The following is a 21,643-nucleotide window of genomic DNA, read 5'->3' as shown; positions in this document are numbered from 1 at the left end:
GGGGAAATAAATGAAAGCTGGGGAGCTCAGCGAGGCATCAGCTTTATCAAACAATGTAAGTCATGGCGCAATGAACGCTCCAGCTTTGCCTAATGAGCAGTTAGAAGTCCAAGTCAAGCAGCGGGAGCTGTTACAAGTCGCAGTTGATGCAGGAAATTTGGCAGCTCCGGTAAATGCTGTAGGTATGGAGTCGATGACTACGGATATGCTAGTTCAAGAAATTACAGCAAGTAGTGGCCCCAGTGGCCCAGAGGATGCCCAGGATTTAGCAGACAATTTTTTTTCGTCACGGATGGGTCGCAGGGAACCTTGTCTGATATAGAAGAGAGCGAAAGGGAAAATGTTTTAGATCTTAGCTTGGTCTCTAGCTCTGAAGTATCCTCTAAGGAGAAGGAAACGGTTATAAGGAGAAAAAGGTTATCTCTGGAACAGAGAGATACACATTCTCAGGAAAAAGTTCAGGAGAAGACAACCAGCGGGCAAAGGCGGCCTAGTGGGACCATCTTAGAGCCTACCCTAAAATGGGATTATTCAGCTACTCGTAATATCTACCCAGAGCAAAATCTACAGGGGGGGGCTGCTGCAGGAACCCCCTCACTACAACTAATTCTGGACTCAATAAAGCAAGTACAAGAGGAGATAAAGATAGAGGGAAAGAAAAATAGGCTGGTTACCAAAAATTTGCAAGGTGCAATAAGAAAAGTGGCAAAAATATGCACGGATACAAACTCGAGGGTGACTCAACTTGAGGATCGTACCAGCCTTCCTCAAGACTGTCAAGTTAAAGATGCTGCTAGAGTAAAGGGTTATGAGAAACAACTCACGGATGCTCAGTGGAAGCTGGAGGACATAGAAAATCGCCAGCGGTGAAATAACCTCAGGGTCCTAGGCATAGAGGAAGGAGTGGAAGGGGACGACATAAGAGCATATGTTTTAAAATTGATGAAAGGCGCATTCCCGAATTGAGCCACTGGGACTGGGAAAGGGAAGTCCAAAGGGTACATCGCTTCCCAATGATGATGAAGAAGAACCAATCGAGAGCACAAGAAGGAACACCAAGGCCAAGAGCAATTTTGGTATTTTTTGGTATTTTTTGTTAAGGGAGGAGATATACTCTAAAGCCTGGCCCAATTCTAAACGTTCATTCGAAAATCAGCACTTTTTTACTAGCTCAGATTACTGTCATTCGACTGTAGAAAGGCGGTGGAGATTGCGAGAACTGGTGGACCCGTGCCAGCAGATTTGATTACAGGCTTATTTAATGAACACAGCGAGTCTGAAAATAATACATAAGAACACGTCAAGAGTTTTCACCTCTGAAGTGCAAGCAAAAATATACATGGACTCACTCAAACCCGGAAATGCGGGTCCCGCTGCCCAGTGACTATCTTAATCATGGGGGTATATAAATATATATATATCCTTTTTTTTCTTTCTTTTTTTTCCCCCTCTTTTTTCCTCTTTTGATTTAATCTTTCATTGGGGTGAAGGTGGGCGGAATTAAGGGGGGAGGCTGGTAAGGGTTGCTGGGCTGAGATGGGGGGGCCAGAGGCAAAATGGGTACGGGTACAGATATTGTGGTAAATAGCTTTTGAGCAGTAATACGTTATATGCACATTAGTGGATTAAATTGCACTAGTTAAATAATGATCCACAGAGGGAGGCTGATGGCCAGACACCATCACAAAGGCCTTAAGCCTGCTTGCTTCACTAGGAGGGAGGAGGGAGGGGGCAAGGATAGCGAGTCCTTGCATGGGGGGGTGGGATGGGGGGGAAAAGGGCTAAAATGGGGGTAAAAAAATCATCATCAGGTTGGAAAAGCTATCAGAATTGGTCACACAGGAGAATGAATTGGGAAGCTAAAGAGAATTCATGCGGATAGTCACAATTAATATTTGTGGTTTAAACGATGCCAAGAAACGTAGGGACCTGAAGGAATACTTTAAGACAATGTATGCCGATATAATATGCTGGCAGGAAACGCATGTTGAGATCTCTCAAAAATACTTACTAGAACAGTTGAGATACCAGTTATTAACATGCACGACACAAGGGACAAGAACACGTGGGGTGGCGATATTGGCACGAGCCAAAACTGCTATATAGAAAAAGACAGAGGGTAGATAAGTATGGTCGGTGGGTTTTGGCTGAATATCAAATACAAGGATTTAACTTTACACTTTGCTCTGTGTATGCCCCAACAGTGGACGACCCAGAGACTTTAAATCATATTAATATTCAACTTGCTAATTGGCCTATGCAAATAATAATGTGCGTAGACCTTAATATAAATGGCCTAAATGGCATATGGAGAAACGACCCTGCCAGGTATAGTGGTAGGAAGAAGAGAAGTCATAAAGCTCTCATAAGTTTAATGCAGGCTAATGGCTTAGTTGATATTTGGGAGCAGGAAAACGCTAGTGGGGGTGGTAGTACATATTATTCGGCTCCCTATAAGATTGTAGCGCGCCTAGACTACTTTTTGATATCCTCTTCATTAATATCTAAAGTTAAGATCAAAAGATTACCGAGGGTGATGTCAGACCATAATCCGCTGGTCCTTGAAATTTTAATCTTAAATCCACAACTGGACATTCGAGAGATCTCTGTTACAAGATACTAAATATGCTGTTCATGTGAAAGGCTGGCTCAGTGAATTTTTAGAGATCAATAGAGGGTCGGCGTCACCAGCTGTAGTGTGGGATGCCTTGAAGGCACGAATCAGGGGGGAAACTATCAGCTTCTCCCTTAAGCGGAATAAATTGGAGAAGAAGGCCATAGAGAAGATGATAAAGGCAGTTGCCATCTTAGAAGAAGACCTGGTTAAAGTGATAAATGTCAAAGGAGATTTGATAAAGGTGGTACAGAAATTAGCCATAGCCAAGGCAGCAGTAAGGGAAGTATTCGCATCAAAGGCAGCTGGAAAATATTTAGCTTGGAATAAGGGGGCGGGTGGAAACGATACAGAAATAGAAATAGAACAGTATTTGGAGGCTGCACGAATAGAGAGGCTAACAATAGAAGACAGAAATGATCTGGAAGTTAATTTCACTTTAGAAGAAATACAGGGGGCTATTAAAGATCTCCCCTCTGGGAAAGCAGTGGGGCCTGACTGTATTCCACTTGAGTTTTAGAAGAAATTCCTCCCTACTCTACAAATAGACATCATGAATCTTATGGTTTCAATGCAAAGGGGGGCTGTACCTCCTAGCTCTTGGGGCGAAGCCTCACTGGTGGTCTTTTTAAAAAAAATAAAGATCCGACAGATCCAGGGTCATATAGACCAATAAGTCTAATGAACAGCAATACCAAGATATATTCTAAGATATTGGCTAATCGTTTGAGTCTGATAATCGGCAAGGTCATCTCCCCCGCCAACACGAGTTTATCCCTGGGAGGGGCACCGCAGACCATATAAGGAGGGTATTTACTCTGTTTGACGGTACGGCAGCTTCACGAGACCCTATGGCTTTAATACTTCTGGACGCTGAGAAAGCGTTTGATAGGGTCTCGTGGGGCTTCCTGTGGGCTGCGCTAAGCAAAGTTAATGTGGGCAAAGTCTGCACAGGCGCCCTGAAGGCTTTATATAAGAATCCTACGATCAGCCTCAGAGTAATGGGGGAGCAGAGTGAGATAATCAACATCGAGCGTAGAACGAGGCAAGGGTGTCCCTGCTCCCCGCTACTCTTTGCCTTTTATATTGACCCTTTTATAAGAAGTTTTGAGCTAAATAGCAATATCCCGCCAATCATTTTGAACGGATATGAGATTAAAATATTAGGGTACTCAGATGCCCATGCACTAGTTGAAATAGAAAAGGAAGCCAAAGTTTATGGGTCCTTATCAGGATATAAACTGAATCAAAGAAAAACACAAATTATTGCAAATCAACAGGTTACGATTGTTGATCAGAGAGTTATAGATGCCGGAGTCTATTTAGGAATTATTATAACATCAGATCTATCGAAGGTTGTGGAAAAAAATATGGGCCCGGTGATTAAAAAGTCTAAAGAAGATCTAAACAGGATGAATAATTTGCATTTAACAATAATAGGCAGGTGTAACGTAATAACAATGTTGTTCCTGCTAAAGGTTTCATATCTATTTCGGACTATTCCGCTAAAATTCAATAATAGCTGGTTTAAGGAAATTGAGGGATTGAGCAACCGTTTTATATGGGCAAAAGGCAAAACCCGAAGGGCTATCAAATTTTTGTCATTGTCTAGAGATCGTGGTGTTTGGTGGTACCAGATTTTAAGGTTTATTATCTGGTGGCAGCCTTGCAAATTTTTAGAGGTTTATTAGGTGGAAATACGAAAGACAGGTGGAGGGACAATGAAAGTATCCCAGACATATTTGAATTATTAATAGTGGACTCTAATAGGCGATTGCTTACATACCACGAACCAAATTACTATAAAAAAACAAAATTTACGCTATTAGGGGCTGCATTATCAGTTTGGTCAATGGCTCGGAAAAAAATTAATCTTGGGAGGATGAATTTCTATACTCCTTTGTATAAGAATGGTTCATTGCCAGAAGTGTTTCATGATCAGGTGATGAAACGGTGGGACATCCTCGGGGTTAATATGATAGGAGATCCTATCGATTATACAGGCTTAATCGCTTTTGATAAAGCTCAACAGCTATATAACCTTGACCGTAGATATTTTTATAAATATTTACAGATCAGGTCAGTTTTGCTAAAAAAACAGGCTGGCAATATGAAACTTAAAAGGGAAGAGGTCATGGAGCAACTGAGAGATGAGGAGGGCTGTTCGATCTCACAACTATATGATGCAATATGCCAGTATAAGGAGGACGATCGATTGAAAATATTTCATAAGTGGAGAACGAAATTAAACTTATCAGGGAATGAGGGTGAAAGGTCGCTCAATTTTGCTAATACAGTATTAATAGTAGCAAACTTACAAGCACAGTATTATAAAACCCTGTTCGAGCTATATTATACACCTCACAGTATAGCTCGCTGGGGTGGAACAAATGGGATAACTTGCCCGAGGTGCCAAAGCTTACAAGCAGATACAATACATATGTTTGCTTTATGTCCCAACCTAGGTCCAATTCTTGGATAGCGCATTAGGGATTCCCATCAGTTTAACAGACGAAGTAATGGTGCTTGGAATAGTGAGAGAGGGGCTTGTAATACCTCATCAAGAATTTATATTTCTGGCAATGACCTTAAGTCGGCTGTGCTGTGCATAGCATCATTATGGAAGGATTCTAACCCTCCAACATTTCAACAGTGGCTAGCTAGGCTCCTAGCCGTTTATTCCTTAGAGAAAGCTCTGTATGATAAAAATGGATGGGAGGCAAAGCAATTGGGGAAGCGGGTTTGGGCACAGGTGGCAGAATGGAAATTAAGGATAGATGAAAATTAGATCGGATGAAGTTGTAGGAACTTATATATATGCTGAGAGTGCTGATTCCCCTATATAAATGTCTAATATCATCTTATTTTTTTTGTCTTTTTTTAATATTCTCTAATTTGCTTTCTCTTTTTTTCTTATTTCGTTTGTTAAAAATGTCTTCTCCGCATGTGTATCAGTATTGTGTTAGTTTCTTAAAGATTATAAAAAGAGTCTGTTTTGTTTTGTTATATGAATCCTGTGGAAGATTTTATTGTTAAAGCTTTATACCTGATGATGAATAATAAAAAATAAATTAAAAAAAAGAGAACCCAAGTGTTTTGCTAAGAGGCACAAATTCACAAAAGTAGAGTGCTTTTTGCTCATCCACTGCCCAGAGCCCAGAATGATTGCAGATTGAAGATGCCACAGCACACAGTCAGTCAGGTGTACGTCCAGTGCTTAATTTGAGCCGATAGTTGTAGGTGTGGATCACTTGCACTAATTTTTCGGGACAAGCATGCCGTTTTCTTCTTCAAATTTTGACCCAGAAGAAGAGAGAAAAACAAAAAACAGGAAAGAAGGGGGAAGAAAAAGACGGAAAACAGTGCCAAAGAAAGAAAGCAGGGATGAGTGAGAGAAGAGGCAGGGAGTGTCTGGTGTTGGATGAAAAAGATGCGAGTTGGAATTAAGTTGGAATTAAGATTACTATCTTTAATACCCTGCGCTCCAACCTTCTGTAGTGCTGGGCGGTGGCTTGTAAGCAAAACTTTGGTCCTTATTGTTTTACAAATTAAGCACTGTGTAGGCCCCTGTGAACCCAATAAAATTGTTGGCACAGCCCTGTAACTCTTTTCTCGTATGTTCCTGCTGCATACAGGTACTTGAACTAATTTTCAATTCAAGAACACAGGACTGAAGAGATAATTTGGAGTGTCACAGCAGGAAATTGTCATTTTTTAGAATTAACTATGAATCTTAGTCATATGTCATAAAAAAGCAGTTACTTCCCATCTGAGATGGGTAGGGAGTCAGGGGCTGTGGCAAGCATGCCGTGGTGGTGGGCGTTAAGGGACAAACAATGACAGGGGCAAGCAAAACAGAATGTGGGAGGGTGTAGGTATAGGTGGTAGATATGAAAGCAACACTAATAAAATGCAGGAAGGGGTGGGAGTAATGGCGGCAAGCAACAAGGGATTGCGGAAGGGATGGGGGCATGCACCGTTACAATGTGGAAAGGAATGGAAAGGACGAGGCAAGCAACAACAGCGGGAACTCGGCAGGGGTGGGATGGATGGGGCAAGCAACAGTGGAGTGCAGGAGGGAGTGGGATGGACAGGGTCAAGCAACAACTGAATGTGGGAGAGGGTGGGATTGACAAGATTGATGCAAGCAACCACACTGCAGGTGGGTAGAGAAGAGCAGGCCAGCAAACACGTGCACTCTTATGGAGTGCTGCAACAAAAACTAAAAAGAACCTCCAAAAGCGCCCAAGTAGTGGAAGAGCATTAAGCCCCAAAGGAAGCAGTACTAGGTCAGTGCTCCGGTAAAGGGACAAACACATGTAGAAGAAATGACGCTGGCAGCGTCTGACCAATATGATGCAACAAAGTGAGAGTGTCAATGAAGCCAACCAATGGTATGTAATGGGCAGGCTGTAAGCCCCTTTTATCTCACAAGCAATAGCTGAAGTGCAAGTCTCCAATAAGCAATGACATTATTCATTTACAGTGTATCTCTGATATTTCCATACCTATTCTCTACCTCATACATGTACCCCTCCAATGGACCACAATGCAATACCCATATAATTTCCCCAAGCTTTCCAGAACTTTTGGTACTTTTGAGGACAGCCCTAGGCTCTATGTACTGGGAGTTTATTTGTCTTATAGTGGTAGAGTCCATGATGAGCCCATACCTGCAGGTCATGTTGTGAACTCGCATTTTGCCATTCATTTGCAATGTCTCTTTTGGCGACTGTCATACCAATGTGTATGAGAGCCTATGTGTGTCTGTTTGCATTATGTCTGGTAGGACATTGAGAGGGCTATCTTGTGTGTAAATTTCATGGGTCTCCCAAGCGCCAGTGACAACCTGCATGCAACTCCGCACCAAAAGATCTGTATTACCTGACACCGCCAAGTAGTGTGCATAAAGTTGACTTCTGAGACCTTGATTCTTAAGCATTTTGGGGACGAATCAATCCTAAAGCGTCAGAATCTTTTGTGTGCCCGATAAGTGCGGCTGAGGAATGTGAATTGAATCTGTGTGAATTGTTGCTTCTGTTAGGGCCATTGGGGCATCTCACCATTCCTCCTCCTTGAGTGGGCCGATGTCTGACTTCCATGCGTCACGCAGTGCATGTAAGTGCCTGGCGTGTTAATAACAAGTGTGCGGTATAGTCGCGATATGTTGTGTCTTACAGATCTCACCCATCAGCAGCTTTGCTTCCAGCAGATTAATTTCATGCCCAGCATGACTTTAGATATGCGGGAAGGCATGGTGGAACTCCAGAGACAGGGAGAAGTGTTGTCTATGTAGATCAAGCTGGGTCTGGAACTCCACAAACTAGCTAGCGGTGTTTTGGGTCACCACATCTCCTAGTGTGGTGATGCCAATAGCATCACACCGTTTAAAGCCCCACAGAGAGTGTACTTAGCTCAGCAGTGGGCCATCCTTAGCGGGGCTTAACCTGAAAGATGTTTATAGCAGCCGGTAGCCCTGAGGGTTCCCCTCCGCATCTTCACTGCAGGAGATCATAGAACTGATGAGAGATCAAGGACCTCACCTTTATGTAAGAGGTGGTGTGGATGCAGAGCCACCGCTACATTGCATTTGTGGGGGCTGATTTAAAGCAACACATCATTGATGACTCTTAATTGATGGCAAAGTCATAGGGCAGCATGCGAGCCATTCCTAAACTACCATGAAATGGGGTTTGATGCAATTTTTCATTTCCACTCTGGGTGTATGTCTGTCCCGTATGAGATTTCTCAGCATCACACAGAGGGGATATGATCAAGGCTACCAGATGCATCCACGTCATCAGCGCTTTTCATTAAACAACATCAAGCATTCTGTGAGTTGTAGCCATGGTGCACTTCAGTTGATCCAGTTGAACAAACACACCAGGGAACAATGATTTGCGAAAGAAATACCCAAGGCTGGAGTGTTGCATTCTTTGTGCCGTGTAGCGATCCCATAAACTTGGGTATGATACATGCTCGGAGGGGATCCCTCTGTAGTGGCACAGAGGTGAGGGAGGCTGGTTGGACGACACCTCCATGGTTGGTTCACATTGATGTTTGGATTGGAATACGCTAGTAGCGGGAAGGGTTGGCCATGTTTATAGTATTGTCAATGATTGTGGTGTATCTGCACAGCTTTGAATGGGGATTTTTGAGTTTTCACTGTCTTTAATATGTTTCTAATTTGTTAATATTTTTCTTTCAAGGGAGGAAAAGGCAGTGCAGGCAGCAGAGGAAATAAAGGAGGCAATGGATTCCGTGGACGTGACGTAAGTTTGGAACATGCTCAACTCTGGCTGCGGCCATTTCACTCAAACACTCCCTCGCAGACAGCCATTTACATTGATATACTCGCAGATACTCACTAAGTTACAGACACACACACTAACAAATGCAAATGCACATTAAACAACAAACCCAGACACACCCCCACCTCCACACTTCAATTCTAATAGCACACACCGTGAAGTACTTTAAAATGTTCAAACGCTTCATGGACCGGTCCTCATTTTGCTCTGTTCCTCGCACAGATAGGGGGCCTGTTTCACACAGAAATTTGAAGTCTCATACTTTTACGCTGATTTTCGAATTTCTAAAATTCTCAAAGGTTCCAATTAGGTCACCCGAGGAGGGCCGTGACAGTTGCAGGTTCCATAGAGTCATCTTGGCAAACTTCTGCCCACTTAACACAGTTTCAACAGGTGGAACATGCTAAACAGAGGGCAACTGAGCATGACAGATATTTAGAAAGGTGGTTTCTTATGTATGTGACTGTCGGCCGTTGTGCAGTTTTTGTTTCTCACTGAAGACCTGCTACAGAGAACACACTCTGCTGGAAATCAGTTGTCTTTTTTTCAGTAATCAGTGTGATTGCTGGCATTGAGTTACTGACCTTTGCCTTTTTTAATTTACTGTTTAGTTTGGGAAGGCAGTGATATGAACATACACATAGGTTCCTTCTTGTTTTTATGCTTAGCTTTGCCATTTTCTTCCAAAAAGATATTTAGACATTTTTTTATATATAGCTATATAGATTACATTTCCATGAAATACTTACATTTATTGAACATAGTGCACTCAATTAGACCATTAAATAATTAATCCGAACTCAATGCTCTTTAGTGGTAAAAGTGAGAGATAGAAACATACTCTTCCAAGTGCAGTATTCCAGGAAGTGGAATCAGATCATGTAGATTCAAATTCTGCCACCCCCACCTGCCCAAATTGTGTGAGCCTAGGCACAATACTATAGTTTTGCCGTGTCTCACTTTCTCTGTCCGATCTGAGAGCACCTTGAAGGAATGTAGTGTAGGATGTGCACAAAATAAAACTTCACTTGTATATGGTTTAGTAGCCCATAATGTTGCTCCATGATTAGCAACAACATTAGCCACATATAAAGTGCCCTTCCTTAAGGGTGGACAAGCCAAGCTAAACTCGAACCTGTTGTGAGCCTAATGATTGGCTCTGGCGCGGCTCTTCACTCCCGGGACAGGCGAGCCAAACTGGCGCTGAGCTGGCATCGTAAACATAGCGCTTTTCCAACTCTAATGCAGTCTTAAGAATAAAAACAAGCATTTGCAATGCAAACGGTCTCGCTTTTGGGACCTTATATGTATTTAGCTATGCAGCGCATTAGCCTGGGTGCTGAAACATCTACTGTTCTTTAACATGGAGGGAAAGTAAGCACCAAACTGCGTGACACACCAGGTATGGGAACACATGAAGAGAAATATTGCCTTTCAGCAGGAAATGATATATTCCAAAGCTCTGCTTTTAATATAAAATCCGGGCCTTCAGTAGTTATATCACTGAAAATACAAGATTTGAAAAAAGTATTATTGTCTACAGGTGCTCGTGGAAGACAACTTATATGGACTGGAATCTAGAGAATGCTGAAGTGATTATGGTATTTTACTGACAGTTACATAGAGGCAGTTGAACAGAAAAAAAGTCCCTAAGCAGAAGCAGACAAGACCTAGGGCTGATCTCCAGAGCCCAAAAAGTACATACACATATAAGTATATACTGAAGTGTATAAGTATATACTAAAGTATATAGAAGAGGTCTCGAATGCTCGTCCTAAAAACGAATAAAGGCAAGGCAGCTGGGCACATGAAAGTATGTCAGAGTTTTTTTTCTTTTTGATCATTGATTAAATTACCGTCATTGAGGGGCTGTCCTTTTTTAATAATTGTAGGCAAATCTATGATATTAACATAGAAATAGTCCTCCACTCTCCCTTAGGCTTAACTTCGTACTTTTTTCAAGAAAGACATTTTGACATTTTATACACAAAGTGTCACATAGAACAAATTAACATGAGATAGTTGTATTTATTGAACAGAGTGTACTAATTTAGGTCATAAACTGATTAAATACTAACTTTGTGAAATGGTGAGAAAAAGGAGAGAGATTGAGCTATTCACTCAGTGACTGAATTGCAAAATGTGGAGCCAGGAAACCTAGGTTCAAATCCTTTTCCACTTGAACAAATTGTATGATCTGAAGGAAACCACTTAGCTTCACTGTGTCTCATTTTGCAGGAGTCTCTGATCTGAGAGCACCTTGAAGACATTCTTTTCAGGATGTATGCTATATGCAGAGCTCTCCCTATTAGTTTTCTGGCTGTCCACGTCTAACACACAAAGACAAATACTCATCCTCTCACATATACATACATGGACATAACTGTTCTCACATTTCCGATAGAGGCTACCAATCACAGATTACTCCCCTTGGAATATTTCCCAGGTGTCAGACTGGATCTGGAAAATCTTGAGGAGTACCTCTGTGTGGTGGTAGGTGGTGTCGAATGGCTCTGCATCAGAGTCATCTGGGTCGCACGTAATGTCGTGGTGCTAATATAACCTGACATCATTTCCTTTCTTTCTATGCCAACAGCTCGGATCAGTAGAGCTAAGTTGGTCAATTTTTTGACCAACTTCTTGCAACTTTTTGTTAACCCTTTTTTGCGCAGTTGCTCCCAGTATGCTAAGAACATTTCTCATATTTAACCTATTGGGTCTCAGCCTTGTGGGGAAAGTCACAGACATCTCTTTATGTCTGACCCCCCTCCTGGTCTGTCTTTAGTGGCTGGGGTCGAGTCATGACTCCAAGGCCTGCGCCGAGTACAAGTCAATGCATGCCAGGGCAATGAAGCTCCTGGCGGAACGGCAGAAGAAGCTTTCGCACTGTTCTTAATCCAAGCTTGTGGTCACTACCTGGGCGGTTTTTGTGGACGGTCGTATTCACACCCAAATACCTCTTCCTTCAAGCCAGGTAAGTCAAAGAAGTACAGGAAAGAGAATTTGAAGGAGTTTTCGACTTCTACCTCCATGCTTCTAGATCCCACTCTCACATTCCGCCTGTGGAGCCGACGTCAGGGCCCGCAATGCACTACCCGTAGTTCCAAAGAGCTGGAGTGACCCCACCCAACTAAAATAACTTTACAATGCCCTGCACACCATCATTGGGTCACTGACTCATTCTGGCGTGCATTAGGGCCCCACAAAGCTGCAAGGTGCCCCGAATGGGTTACCGATAACATGGGTACCATCTTCCACTCCTGCTCCCTCCATTCCAATGTAGTCCCTGCCAATGCTGCTCAATGATGCAAGCCCATCCTTATCGCCAGTTCTGAGCCAGGGCTGCCCCGACATAGCTCGATGTTGTTGCCGGCATGGTCCTTCCTGCAGGGGGAGAAGGAGAAAAGGAGTTTGGTCCTGTGGAGGAGGGACATGATCCATCTAAGCACTGCTACGAGAATCTGGGTGACAATGGTGGGCTGGACACGTCCCCAGTCTGGCATGATTTCTTCTCCGGCTCCGGTTTTAGAGAAAGGCACATCCTTCACCATATTTGTGCACAGAGGTCTTTGACCTGCAGCTGCTGGCAGTCAAAGTAAAAAAAACGTCTTGACTGAGGTGCTTCAACCAGCAGCTGGCTCTGAGGACCCCTGGCTTCCTTTTACTGAAGCACTCACCAACATTCTCCTGAGGGCCTGTCCAAACCTTACACACGGGCTTCTGTGCACTGCATGATTGACCGACATCATCGTCCTGCCCAAGAAGATCCAGCCTTCCTCTCCCAGCACCCCTCCAATAGGAACTTGGTGGTGCAGGCGTCAACCTCTAAGTTCAACCCAAATGCGTTCCTGTCCACACAACCCGACAGGGAACTCAAGATGCTGGAATATTTTGAACAGCGCATCTTTTCTTCCACCAACCTAGATTTGTGGTCGGTGAATACTGCATGCCTCTAGGGCCGTTACTCACATGCTTTGTGGGACTCTGTTGCACAGATGCTTCCCAAGGAGGGCAGCACCATCCTTAACCAAGCTCTTGTGGATGGTTGGGGTGCAGCAAATCTCTGCATTAGGTGCCGGCTGGTCACATTAGACTTCCTAGCCAGAGCTGTGCCGTCCTCACTGGTGCTGAGCAGGCATGCCTGATTGCAGTCCACAGGGTTCTCGGGGTATGTCCTGGCTTCTCTGATCGGCATGCCCTTTAACTGTCCCTGCCTATTTGGTGATAAGGCTGACAAGGCACTCTAGTGCTTTCAAAGAGGCCCGGTCACCGCCAGATCTCTCAGACTTGCTTTATATGTGTGGTCTCAGCGGCAGTCCTTTTGGCCCTACCATGGCTGTAGTCAGGGCAACTATTAGCATCCGATACGCCAATCGTACCCGTCGGCACTGCAACATGCCCAGGTCTTTTGTGAAGAGGGCCTCGGATCCCATAAAGGACGCAGGACCCAGGCCCATTAAGCTGTTCAGTCCCCCACCCCTCTGGCAGCTGCAGCCTCAAAGCCACTTTAAAACACCCTCCGTCACATACAGCCATCCTGTTGGTGAAAGGTTATGCACCACCAGCGCCAATTGTCTGGTGTCACATCCGAGAAGGGAGTGCCTCAGATTTTGCTGAAGGGGTACGCCCTCCCATTTGTGGAATCCCCTCCGGTCTTTGCCACCATCTCAAGAACTGCTGACAGAGTAGCACCTCTCATTCGTCCATCAGAAGGTGCAGGCCCTTTTGGCTAAAGGAGCTATCAATAGGTTGTGCTCTGTGCTCCCTTTCAGCCTTACCAGTGCCCATCAGGTATTCATAAAAGTGATAGTGTTGGTTGCAGTTCATCTGACAACTGGCTCCTGAAGCCGGGCTCGTCCCAGGCAGTCATTGCAGGGGGTTCATTATCAACATGCCGAAGTCACACCTGACTCCTCAAACACTTTACTTCAATGAAGCCGTTCTGGATACAATGTAGTTCCATGCCAATTCTCCAGAAAGGAAAGGAGAGTCCAGGATATTTGGGTTATGATGCCGATGTTTTAGCCTCAGTCCTGGATTTCTGTGAGACTAGCTGTGAGGTTGCTGGGTCTGACGGCCTCCTGCATCCTGCTGGTGAAACACGCCAGGTGGCATATGTGGGCTCTGCAGTGGGATCTGAAGTCCCAGTGGGTGCAGCACTAGGGGAATCTCTCTGACCTGTTCCAGATTTTGAAGGAGACTGTAAAAGACCTGTAGTGGTGGGTGACGAATCGTGATTGACCCTGTGGTAGACCCCTGTCTGTTCTCCACCCAGAGCACATCTTGGTGACTTATGCATCACTTCTGGGTTGAGGCGGCCATTTGGGAGAGGTAGAGATAAGAGGACTCTGGTCTCTGGCGGAGTCGCAGATTCAAAGCAATGTTTTGGAGCTGGGAGCTATCTGCTTGGCACTGAAAGCCTTCCTTCCATCCATTGAAGGAAGGTGGTTCCAATGTTCACAGACAACACCACCATCATATGGTATTACAACAAACAGGGTGGGGTGGCGCTGTGGACCCTGTGCCAGGAGGCTCTGTGTCTCTGGACTTGGCTGGAGCGTCATGACATTTTTCTGGTCGTACAGCACCTGGCAGGCTCCTTGAATGCCAGGGCAGATTAACTTAGCCGTGGTGCTCTGCGGATCATGAATGGCAACTACAACTCAAGGTGGTGCTAGATCTCGTCCAAGAATAAGGAGAATCTTGACTTGATCTATTTGCCACTGCGAAAAACATGCAATGTTAGCGTTTCTGCGTGTTGGGGTTTCCAAAGCAGCTCTTGCTCAGGGACACATTCTGCGTAGAATGGAGCTTGGGAGTCCTGTGCTCCTTACCACGGATGCCACTCATGCCCAGAGTTCTCAAGAAGATCTTGACCAACCAGACACAATTCATCCTATTGACTCTGGCTTGAGTAAGGAGATTGTTATCCCGAAATCCTGAGCATGAGCATCGATCCGCCGATTAGGCTGCCATTTGAGAGGATCGCCTGTTGCGGCAGCAGGTCAGGGTCCTGCACCCAAACCTGTGCATGCTCTACCTTCATGTTTGGAGACTCAACTGCGTCAATTCAAAGCCTTCGATCTCCCTCCTGAGGTATTTTTATGTCATCCTGGCATCCACCAAATCTGTATAAGCCTGCTGTTGAAATACGTTTGTGGCCTGGTGCTCCTCATTTCCGGTGGACCCCCTTTCTGCACTGCCTTTGGAGGTGCTGTTGTTTATTTTATCCTTAGCCCGTCAAGGCATTGCCCTGGGTACTGTTAAGTGTTACTTGTCAGCCATTCTGGCTTTTATGCTGTTGCTGGACCAGCCTTCCCTGTTTAAGTCATCTGTTGTGACTCATTCCCTGAAAGGTATACAATACTTGTTTCCTTCTACCCCCTTTACGATGCCATAATGAGATTTCAATCTGGTAGCTGGTTTTTAAAGTGTTCTCCCTTTGGGCAACTTCACAGCTTTCATCTGCGGCTCTTGTCTAGGAAACCTGTCCTCTTATTGGCCATTACTTTTGCCAGGAGTGTCAGCGAGCTACAAGCTCTGTCAGTCCACCCTCCTAAGACCTGCTTTTTCCTTGACAGACTGGTTCTTCAGATACGCGCCTCTTTTCTGCCTAAGGTAGTCACGCCCTTTCATGTCGGCCAGAGTATCACTCTGCCCACATTTTTTCATGCCTTCTCATCCCTCCCAGTGTGAGGAGAGGCTCCATTGTTAGGACCCAGAGAAGTCTCTTTTGTTACACATTGATCGCGCCAAAGACCATCAGGTGGGTGATCAGCTCTTCATAGGGGTTCACTGGAGCAAAAAAGGGAAGCCTGTGCACAAGCAGAACATATCTCGATAGATGGTACTCTGAATTAAGATCTGCTACACACTAGCTAAAAAGCAGTCTGCTGAGGGTTTCAGCCCCCTTCCACCAGGGTCAAGCCTCTAATACTGCGTTATCAGGCTAAGTACTTGCCCTGGACATCTTCCAAGCTGCTACGTGGCCGTCACTCCACACGTTGAAGAAGCTTGAACAGTCAGGTCTGTCAAAAGGGAATTTTACATGTTCAGTCCTCCAGGACTTTATGGTTTGAGCCACTTTGCAGACCCACCTCAGGAGGGTTTTGCTTGGGTTTCCATTCTGAGGTGAGGAATCTGTGCTTAGAAGTCTCTGTTAGAAGAAAAAGTTACTTACCTTTGGTAACCCTTTTTTGGTAGAGACTCTGTCTAACCGCAGATTCCTAACCGACGCTGCAATCTTCCCACTCTGCAAAATGGGCTCTTGGCCCTGCCATCCTCCCCATTCTTCAAATTGGGCTCCTGATCCTACAGATCCCATTAGAAACAGTAAACTGATTAACATATTGGTTTTTACGTGACTGCATTTTGGGTGCAAAAGTAGTCATGAAAGAAACTAATATCAGTACTATGGATTGATGCTTATATGGGCACTGCAACATCACTTCCAACCTGGATGATGCAGAGCTGATCAGCGGCACGTTCTGGCGTGCAGAGGTACTGTTCAAGTAATTCTGGATCCAGTCTGACGTCTGGGGAATATTCTAGCGTGAGGAATCAGTGCTGAGATAGAGTCTTTATCAGAAAACGCATTACCAAAGGTAAGTCACTTGTTTATTCATGCACTCCTTATGGTTGTTATTATTCCAACTACTAAACCTGAAATGCCTAAACATTTGCACGTTCTCTCAGGGTGGACCTGGAGTTACTGGAAGTCCTGGTGAGCTTGGAATCCCTGGACCGAAAGGAGAAGTGGTAAGCCTTTCTTTTCCAGACCGTCACCAGATAAAATTTTGACTTGTTTGTGGCCACAAGGTTATCTAGCCTCTTAGGTCCAGGATAGTAATGAAACTGGCAAGGTTGCAGTGAGGATCATCTGACATAAACCTGCAGGTCCAACTTGAAGTTTCCACTAAAACACACTAGACAGGTTTCGTATTTCTGAGAGTGACTGCAAGAAACTGTTGTCAGACGCATAAAATGTTGCTTCAGAGGAAGACATTAATATTTACGCAGTTAATAAACATTTATAGAAGGAAGCCTGTGTGCATGTGTTGGTGCCCTGGGTCAACACATGCTAGATTCATTACCCAAGTTTTTTTTCTTCTGCTAAAAGGGAACTGGGTTTTATTCGCGATGTGAGGGCTCAGAGTCACCAGGTGAACGTGGTCCTGGTGACCCCGAGCCTCCATGAATGGTTTGTGGTTCCTACTCAAGCCTTAGCTGATTGATTACAGTGGTGTTTTATGTGCTTTTTTAGGTTCTCCGGTTCTAGGATGTGGCACACAGAGTCCATGCTTCTCGTGTTTGCTGACTTTATGATTCTCCTGTGTTTGTGAGGCCACTGAGAACCTGGCGACATCATTTCCCTTTGTATCACAAGTTATCATCAGGTAGACATCGAGAAACATTGGGTCCTTTTACAAGGAGGCATTCACATTCTCCATCAAACCTTAATAGTCTCAGTGTTCTTATGTGTCAGCCTCCTAATGTCATGTGCAACCTTTATCTGCAGCCTCGATTCTGGGTATCTTCTCTGTGTTCCTGACCTCATACCTTTACAACGCTTATGACTTGAAAGGCTCCTATGCAAGTGTTTTTACAGTCTCAGGCAGTACATACAACCTGCTTTAGAACCCATAAAGCTGCCATGGTCTGAGTTTCTTGATCCTCCTAATCACCCTCAGGATTATCTCATTACTCTACTAGAAACTGATGACACAGCTTCTGAATAAGAGCTGGCGAAAAAGGCCTTATCCAAGTTTTCTAAAATACATGATGTTGCGAATGGGATCAAGAGCCTTCTCTCCCTGTGACCCAAACTCTCCCATCTCATAATTAGCTGAGGGCAAGAAATTAAACATTTCCTATGTATTAAAGTATGTCATTGATATTTGGTAAAGCTGTGTCATTGACAAAAATACGAGTACCAAATCAAGTTATTTTACTAGTGCGACTTTATTTGCATTTACCCAGCCTTGTCCCCAGTACTTTGAGGTTCAGTAGCTCTAAGCAGGGTAAGCATCTCTCCTCTTGCTTGTTTACATCTGGGGTTAGGCAGCTTTGTTTCTTGATTTTACAGTAAATAATTTGCACCAAACAAGTTTTACTTTTCATGGTGAATGCAGATGCTATCCACAGAGACTGTTGTAATCCTTAAGTGGCAGGACAGACTTTTGTTTTTGCTGCGATCACTACTCAATCATGTAGATACAGCAGCAAAGGGTATACGGATAACAGAACACCTGGTTGCACTCATTGAAACTTTCCAATGAGGCACTTGGTTCCAACTGCGTCTATTGCCCCAAATAAAGACCTTTCTCACTCCAAACAATGTTCTTTCCATGTCCTAGTCCCACATCTGTGAATCAATGAAATGGAGAAGCACTCCTATAATTTCCTTATTTTAAGAACTAAAATTAAACTATATGTTAAAGTTTTTCTTATTATCCAGTATTATGGGTGTCTTTCATAGATTCACATGCCTGAACCATTCCCCGTCGTCGAGACGGGAGTCTCCGGTACATAGAAAAGTAATGTCCTATAGACATATATAGAGAGAAGTAGTAGCCTATCTATGTCCTTTTGTAAAAACGACCAAACTCTAGAAGAGAGCCAATCAGCTAACACCTCCCCTTAGAACCTTCCTGTCAGGAGCCTCAGTGTGAGAAGTTGGCCTGATATGCAGTGCTCACTATTCTAGTGATCACTATGTATCAGTCCAAACGACCCTTATTGATGATTGGTTGTAAGTCAACCTTATAGACCAGCTATCCTAGTAGCATGGACAAGAGCAGTCTTTAGGCTAAACTCTAGAGGGCGTGTTAAGCCAGCTGTTATGCCATCACATATACCCCTTGAACACCAAGTGAAAGGACACCACACAAGTTGTTATGAAAATAAAAGGATATTTATTTATAACAAGTCTACCCTGATCTCTTTATGATTCAGGGAGCTGAGCACACAACAAAACTCTTAAGAAAATACTTTAAGTTGCACAATTTACACAAATGCCCGAGGGGCACGAAAAACCATATACTACAAAAGTGGAATGCAAAATACTAGCAGGTAAGTAACTGGATCCAGAGGCTTTAGGATCGCTAGGACTACACTACTGAACCTTCAGGTTAGGAGCAGGAGGCCTAGGGGGATCGGGTGCAGAGTGTGCACTCTCACGCGGGATGCGGGACAAAGTCTATGGATGCTAGATTTCGTAAAGTTAGTGTTATAGGACGAATCCGACTAGATAGGCTGAAAACGAAAAAGGATCTGGACACTTAGATAGCCAACCTATGTTGGAGCACCGAAATACTCAAGTTACTAGCCCAGGGGCTGCGGCTGCATAGGGTTCAAAAGACGTCGGGAATCCTCGTTACAGTCTATGGAGCCTGAAAGAAGAAGTTGCTGGCAGGCGACCAGTGATGAAGTTCGATGTGATCCAAGCCTGGATCGAAGATGGAGACGACCTGAAAGCAGAGGGGACTCAGTTCTTGATCACTAGCCAGTGATCAGATGGGCACCAGGATGGCACCGAATGAAGTCACCTCGACCAGGTGAGTGGGCGACGCTGGGCTCTGCAGTCTCTCGGACCAGGAGGCGTTGTCGGCGACCAGGATGGAGGTGCGAGGTGTCCCACGAAGATATCTGCTGTCGGCGATGCTGGACCCAGGATTGGGGCAACAACTCTTGGCAAATGCAAGCCCACGCGGTGGACTCAAAATGGCGTCTGGAGAGGACCAGGAAGGTCCGGGGTGCTCCTCTGTTGGAGGGGAGCAAGGGCCAGTCTGGAGCAACCAGAGCAGCGATGGAAGTGTCATGGTTCGTCGCCAGGAGGGCCACAAGCCAGCAGGCAAGTAGCCGGACAACGCGGTGAGCAGCAAAGAGCAGAAGGGCCCCGCGCAGATCTCGTGGATACTGGGGGGCTGGACTTCGGTGCTGGAGCTGCTCGGGGTTAGGGCTTCTCAAACCCCAAAGCACTCACTCGAGGATCCCTCGGCGAACGTGCTGGATAAGAGTCGTGCAGTCTTGAAGATGGCCGGTCCCTCGAGGTCTCGTCACACCCACGAATCTCAGCTGGGCTGATGATGTAGGTAGAGGTCAGAGGTGCCAGGGAAGCCAGGACTCGTCGAGCTGGGCAGTCTTGATCCGGAGGATGGACCTGCAGCAAACCGCATGCGCTTAGATGGTGCCCGCTGGTGCAGGGTGGCTACGCCTTAGCCACAAGGGAGAGTCTTCAGAAATGTTCAAGAGTTCTTTCGTGGAAAGTAGTCAAGATTCAGAATTATCTAATTTGGGAAGGGGGCCCGCTCCTACCTTTATACTAAAGAAAGGGGCTGGCACGCGACTAGGTCCTGCCCATGGGTGGGACCAGGAGGGGGGTGGTTACACCCCTCTCCCTTGTCCGGACTTTCCCCAGCTCAGGGGCTGGTGTGCCCCTGGAACTGGTTCAAACCGGCAGATGCATAGTGAGCACCGGGGTGCCACTTGCAGTCGCCTTCCTCCTCAGCCCTGCCTACCTGGGATACACAAAACCCTGTCTGGGATGGTGCTAGCACCGCCCCTGACAAGAAACCCTTTGTCCAAGCTCTCCTCGCTGGAAGGACTCCCAGCAGCAGGAGGTCAGACTTGTGTCTGTGGTGGCAGCATCCATTTTGTGATGCTGAGGCTCGAGTTAACTTTAACCGGGGTTCACAGTTACATACATGTCGTGTCCCTCTAGAATGGTGGAATGCTAGCCCCGTCGCCAGAATTGGCGAGGGGTTAGTATTCCAATTCGTATGACACCTTACTCGACATGTTTTGATAAAGCTATACCAAAGATAGCAAATAACCACGAGGATTATAATGCACTTAAGAGTATATGGTACGCGATATCATAGAACAGCTATTAGGACTTGGTTCCGCAAGCTGCAGACGGGCTCAGCTCATGCCAGAGCACCATCTCACATAATTCCACGCACTCTGCCTTCAGGATTGTTAAGGCCTGCCATAGGAGTGACTGATAGGAATACATGTGTCCATTTTAGGGTTAGATATAGGAATACTATATCTAAAGCAAAGGGTGTTTACACCACCTTGCACCAGCTGTCGTGCAGCCAGTTCTGTCAGATTTAGATGGCCAGCCAGGGGTGGCATAATACATGCTTCAGCCCCTGGTAGGTCCTGGGTACACTTATGCCCTGGGTACAGGGTCTGATAAGGTGGCCCAGTACCAATTGGTAAATGCACCTAAGGTACACGTGTCAATTTAGAGAGAGAACAGCTAGGCTGTGGGTCTGATTAGCAGGCCCACAGCCAGGGAAAGTCGTAAACCAGTGAAGCAAAAAGCAAAAATCTGGGGTGATCATAGGATTGCAGACCCTACTCTCCTACATGACCCCCCCCCCAAACTTTGGGACAATAAACTAACCTTGACCAGGTGAGTCTTCTTGCTCTATGTGGAAATACCTGGAGAGCCCATCTGCATTGCCATGATCAGTGCCAGGTCTATGCTCCACTGTAAAATCCATCCCCTGTAGGGAAATGGACCACCTAAGTAGTTTAGGGTTTTCACCCTTCATCTGATTTAGCCACAAGAGGGGCTTATGGTCGGTCTGAATCTTGAAATGAGTGACAAACAAGTATGACCTCAGTTTCTTCAGGGCCCAAACCACAGCAAAGGCCTCCCTCTCAATAGCTGACCAATTTTTCTCTCTGGGGGTCAGCCTTCTGCTAA

General features: G+C 45.2%; 1 protein-coding gene across 1 annotated transcript in view; it reads left to right on the top strand.

Moving 5' to 3' along the window:
• Nucleotides 1-21,643, top strand: part of LOC147683193 (uncharacterized) — a 502,788-nt gene that overhangs the window by 396,585 nt on the left and 84,560 nt on the right. Inside the window, exons 22-23 of the mRNA XM_086942506.1 lie at nt 8,824-8,886; nt 16,621-16,683. Of these exons, the coding sequence (XP_086798632.1) occupies nt 8,824-8,886; nt 16,621-16,683 (126 nt within the window). The remainder of the gene's footprint in view (nt 1-8,823; nt 8,887-16,620; nt 16,684-21,643) is intronic.

Source organism: Lissotriton vulgaris, chromosome 11 (assembly GCF_964263255.1).
Source record: "Lissotriton vulgaris chromosome 11, aLisVul1.2, whole genome shotgun sequence".
NCBI classification, from domain to species: domain Eukaryota; kingdom Metazoa; phylum Chordata; class Amphibia; order Caudata; family Salamandridae; genus Lissotriton; species Lissotriton vulgaris.
The sequence above is the reverse complement of the archived record's forward strand: the minus strand, read 5'-3'. Positions and strand labels throughout refer to the sequence as shown.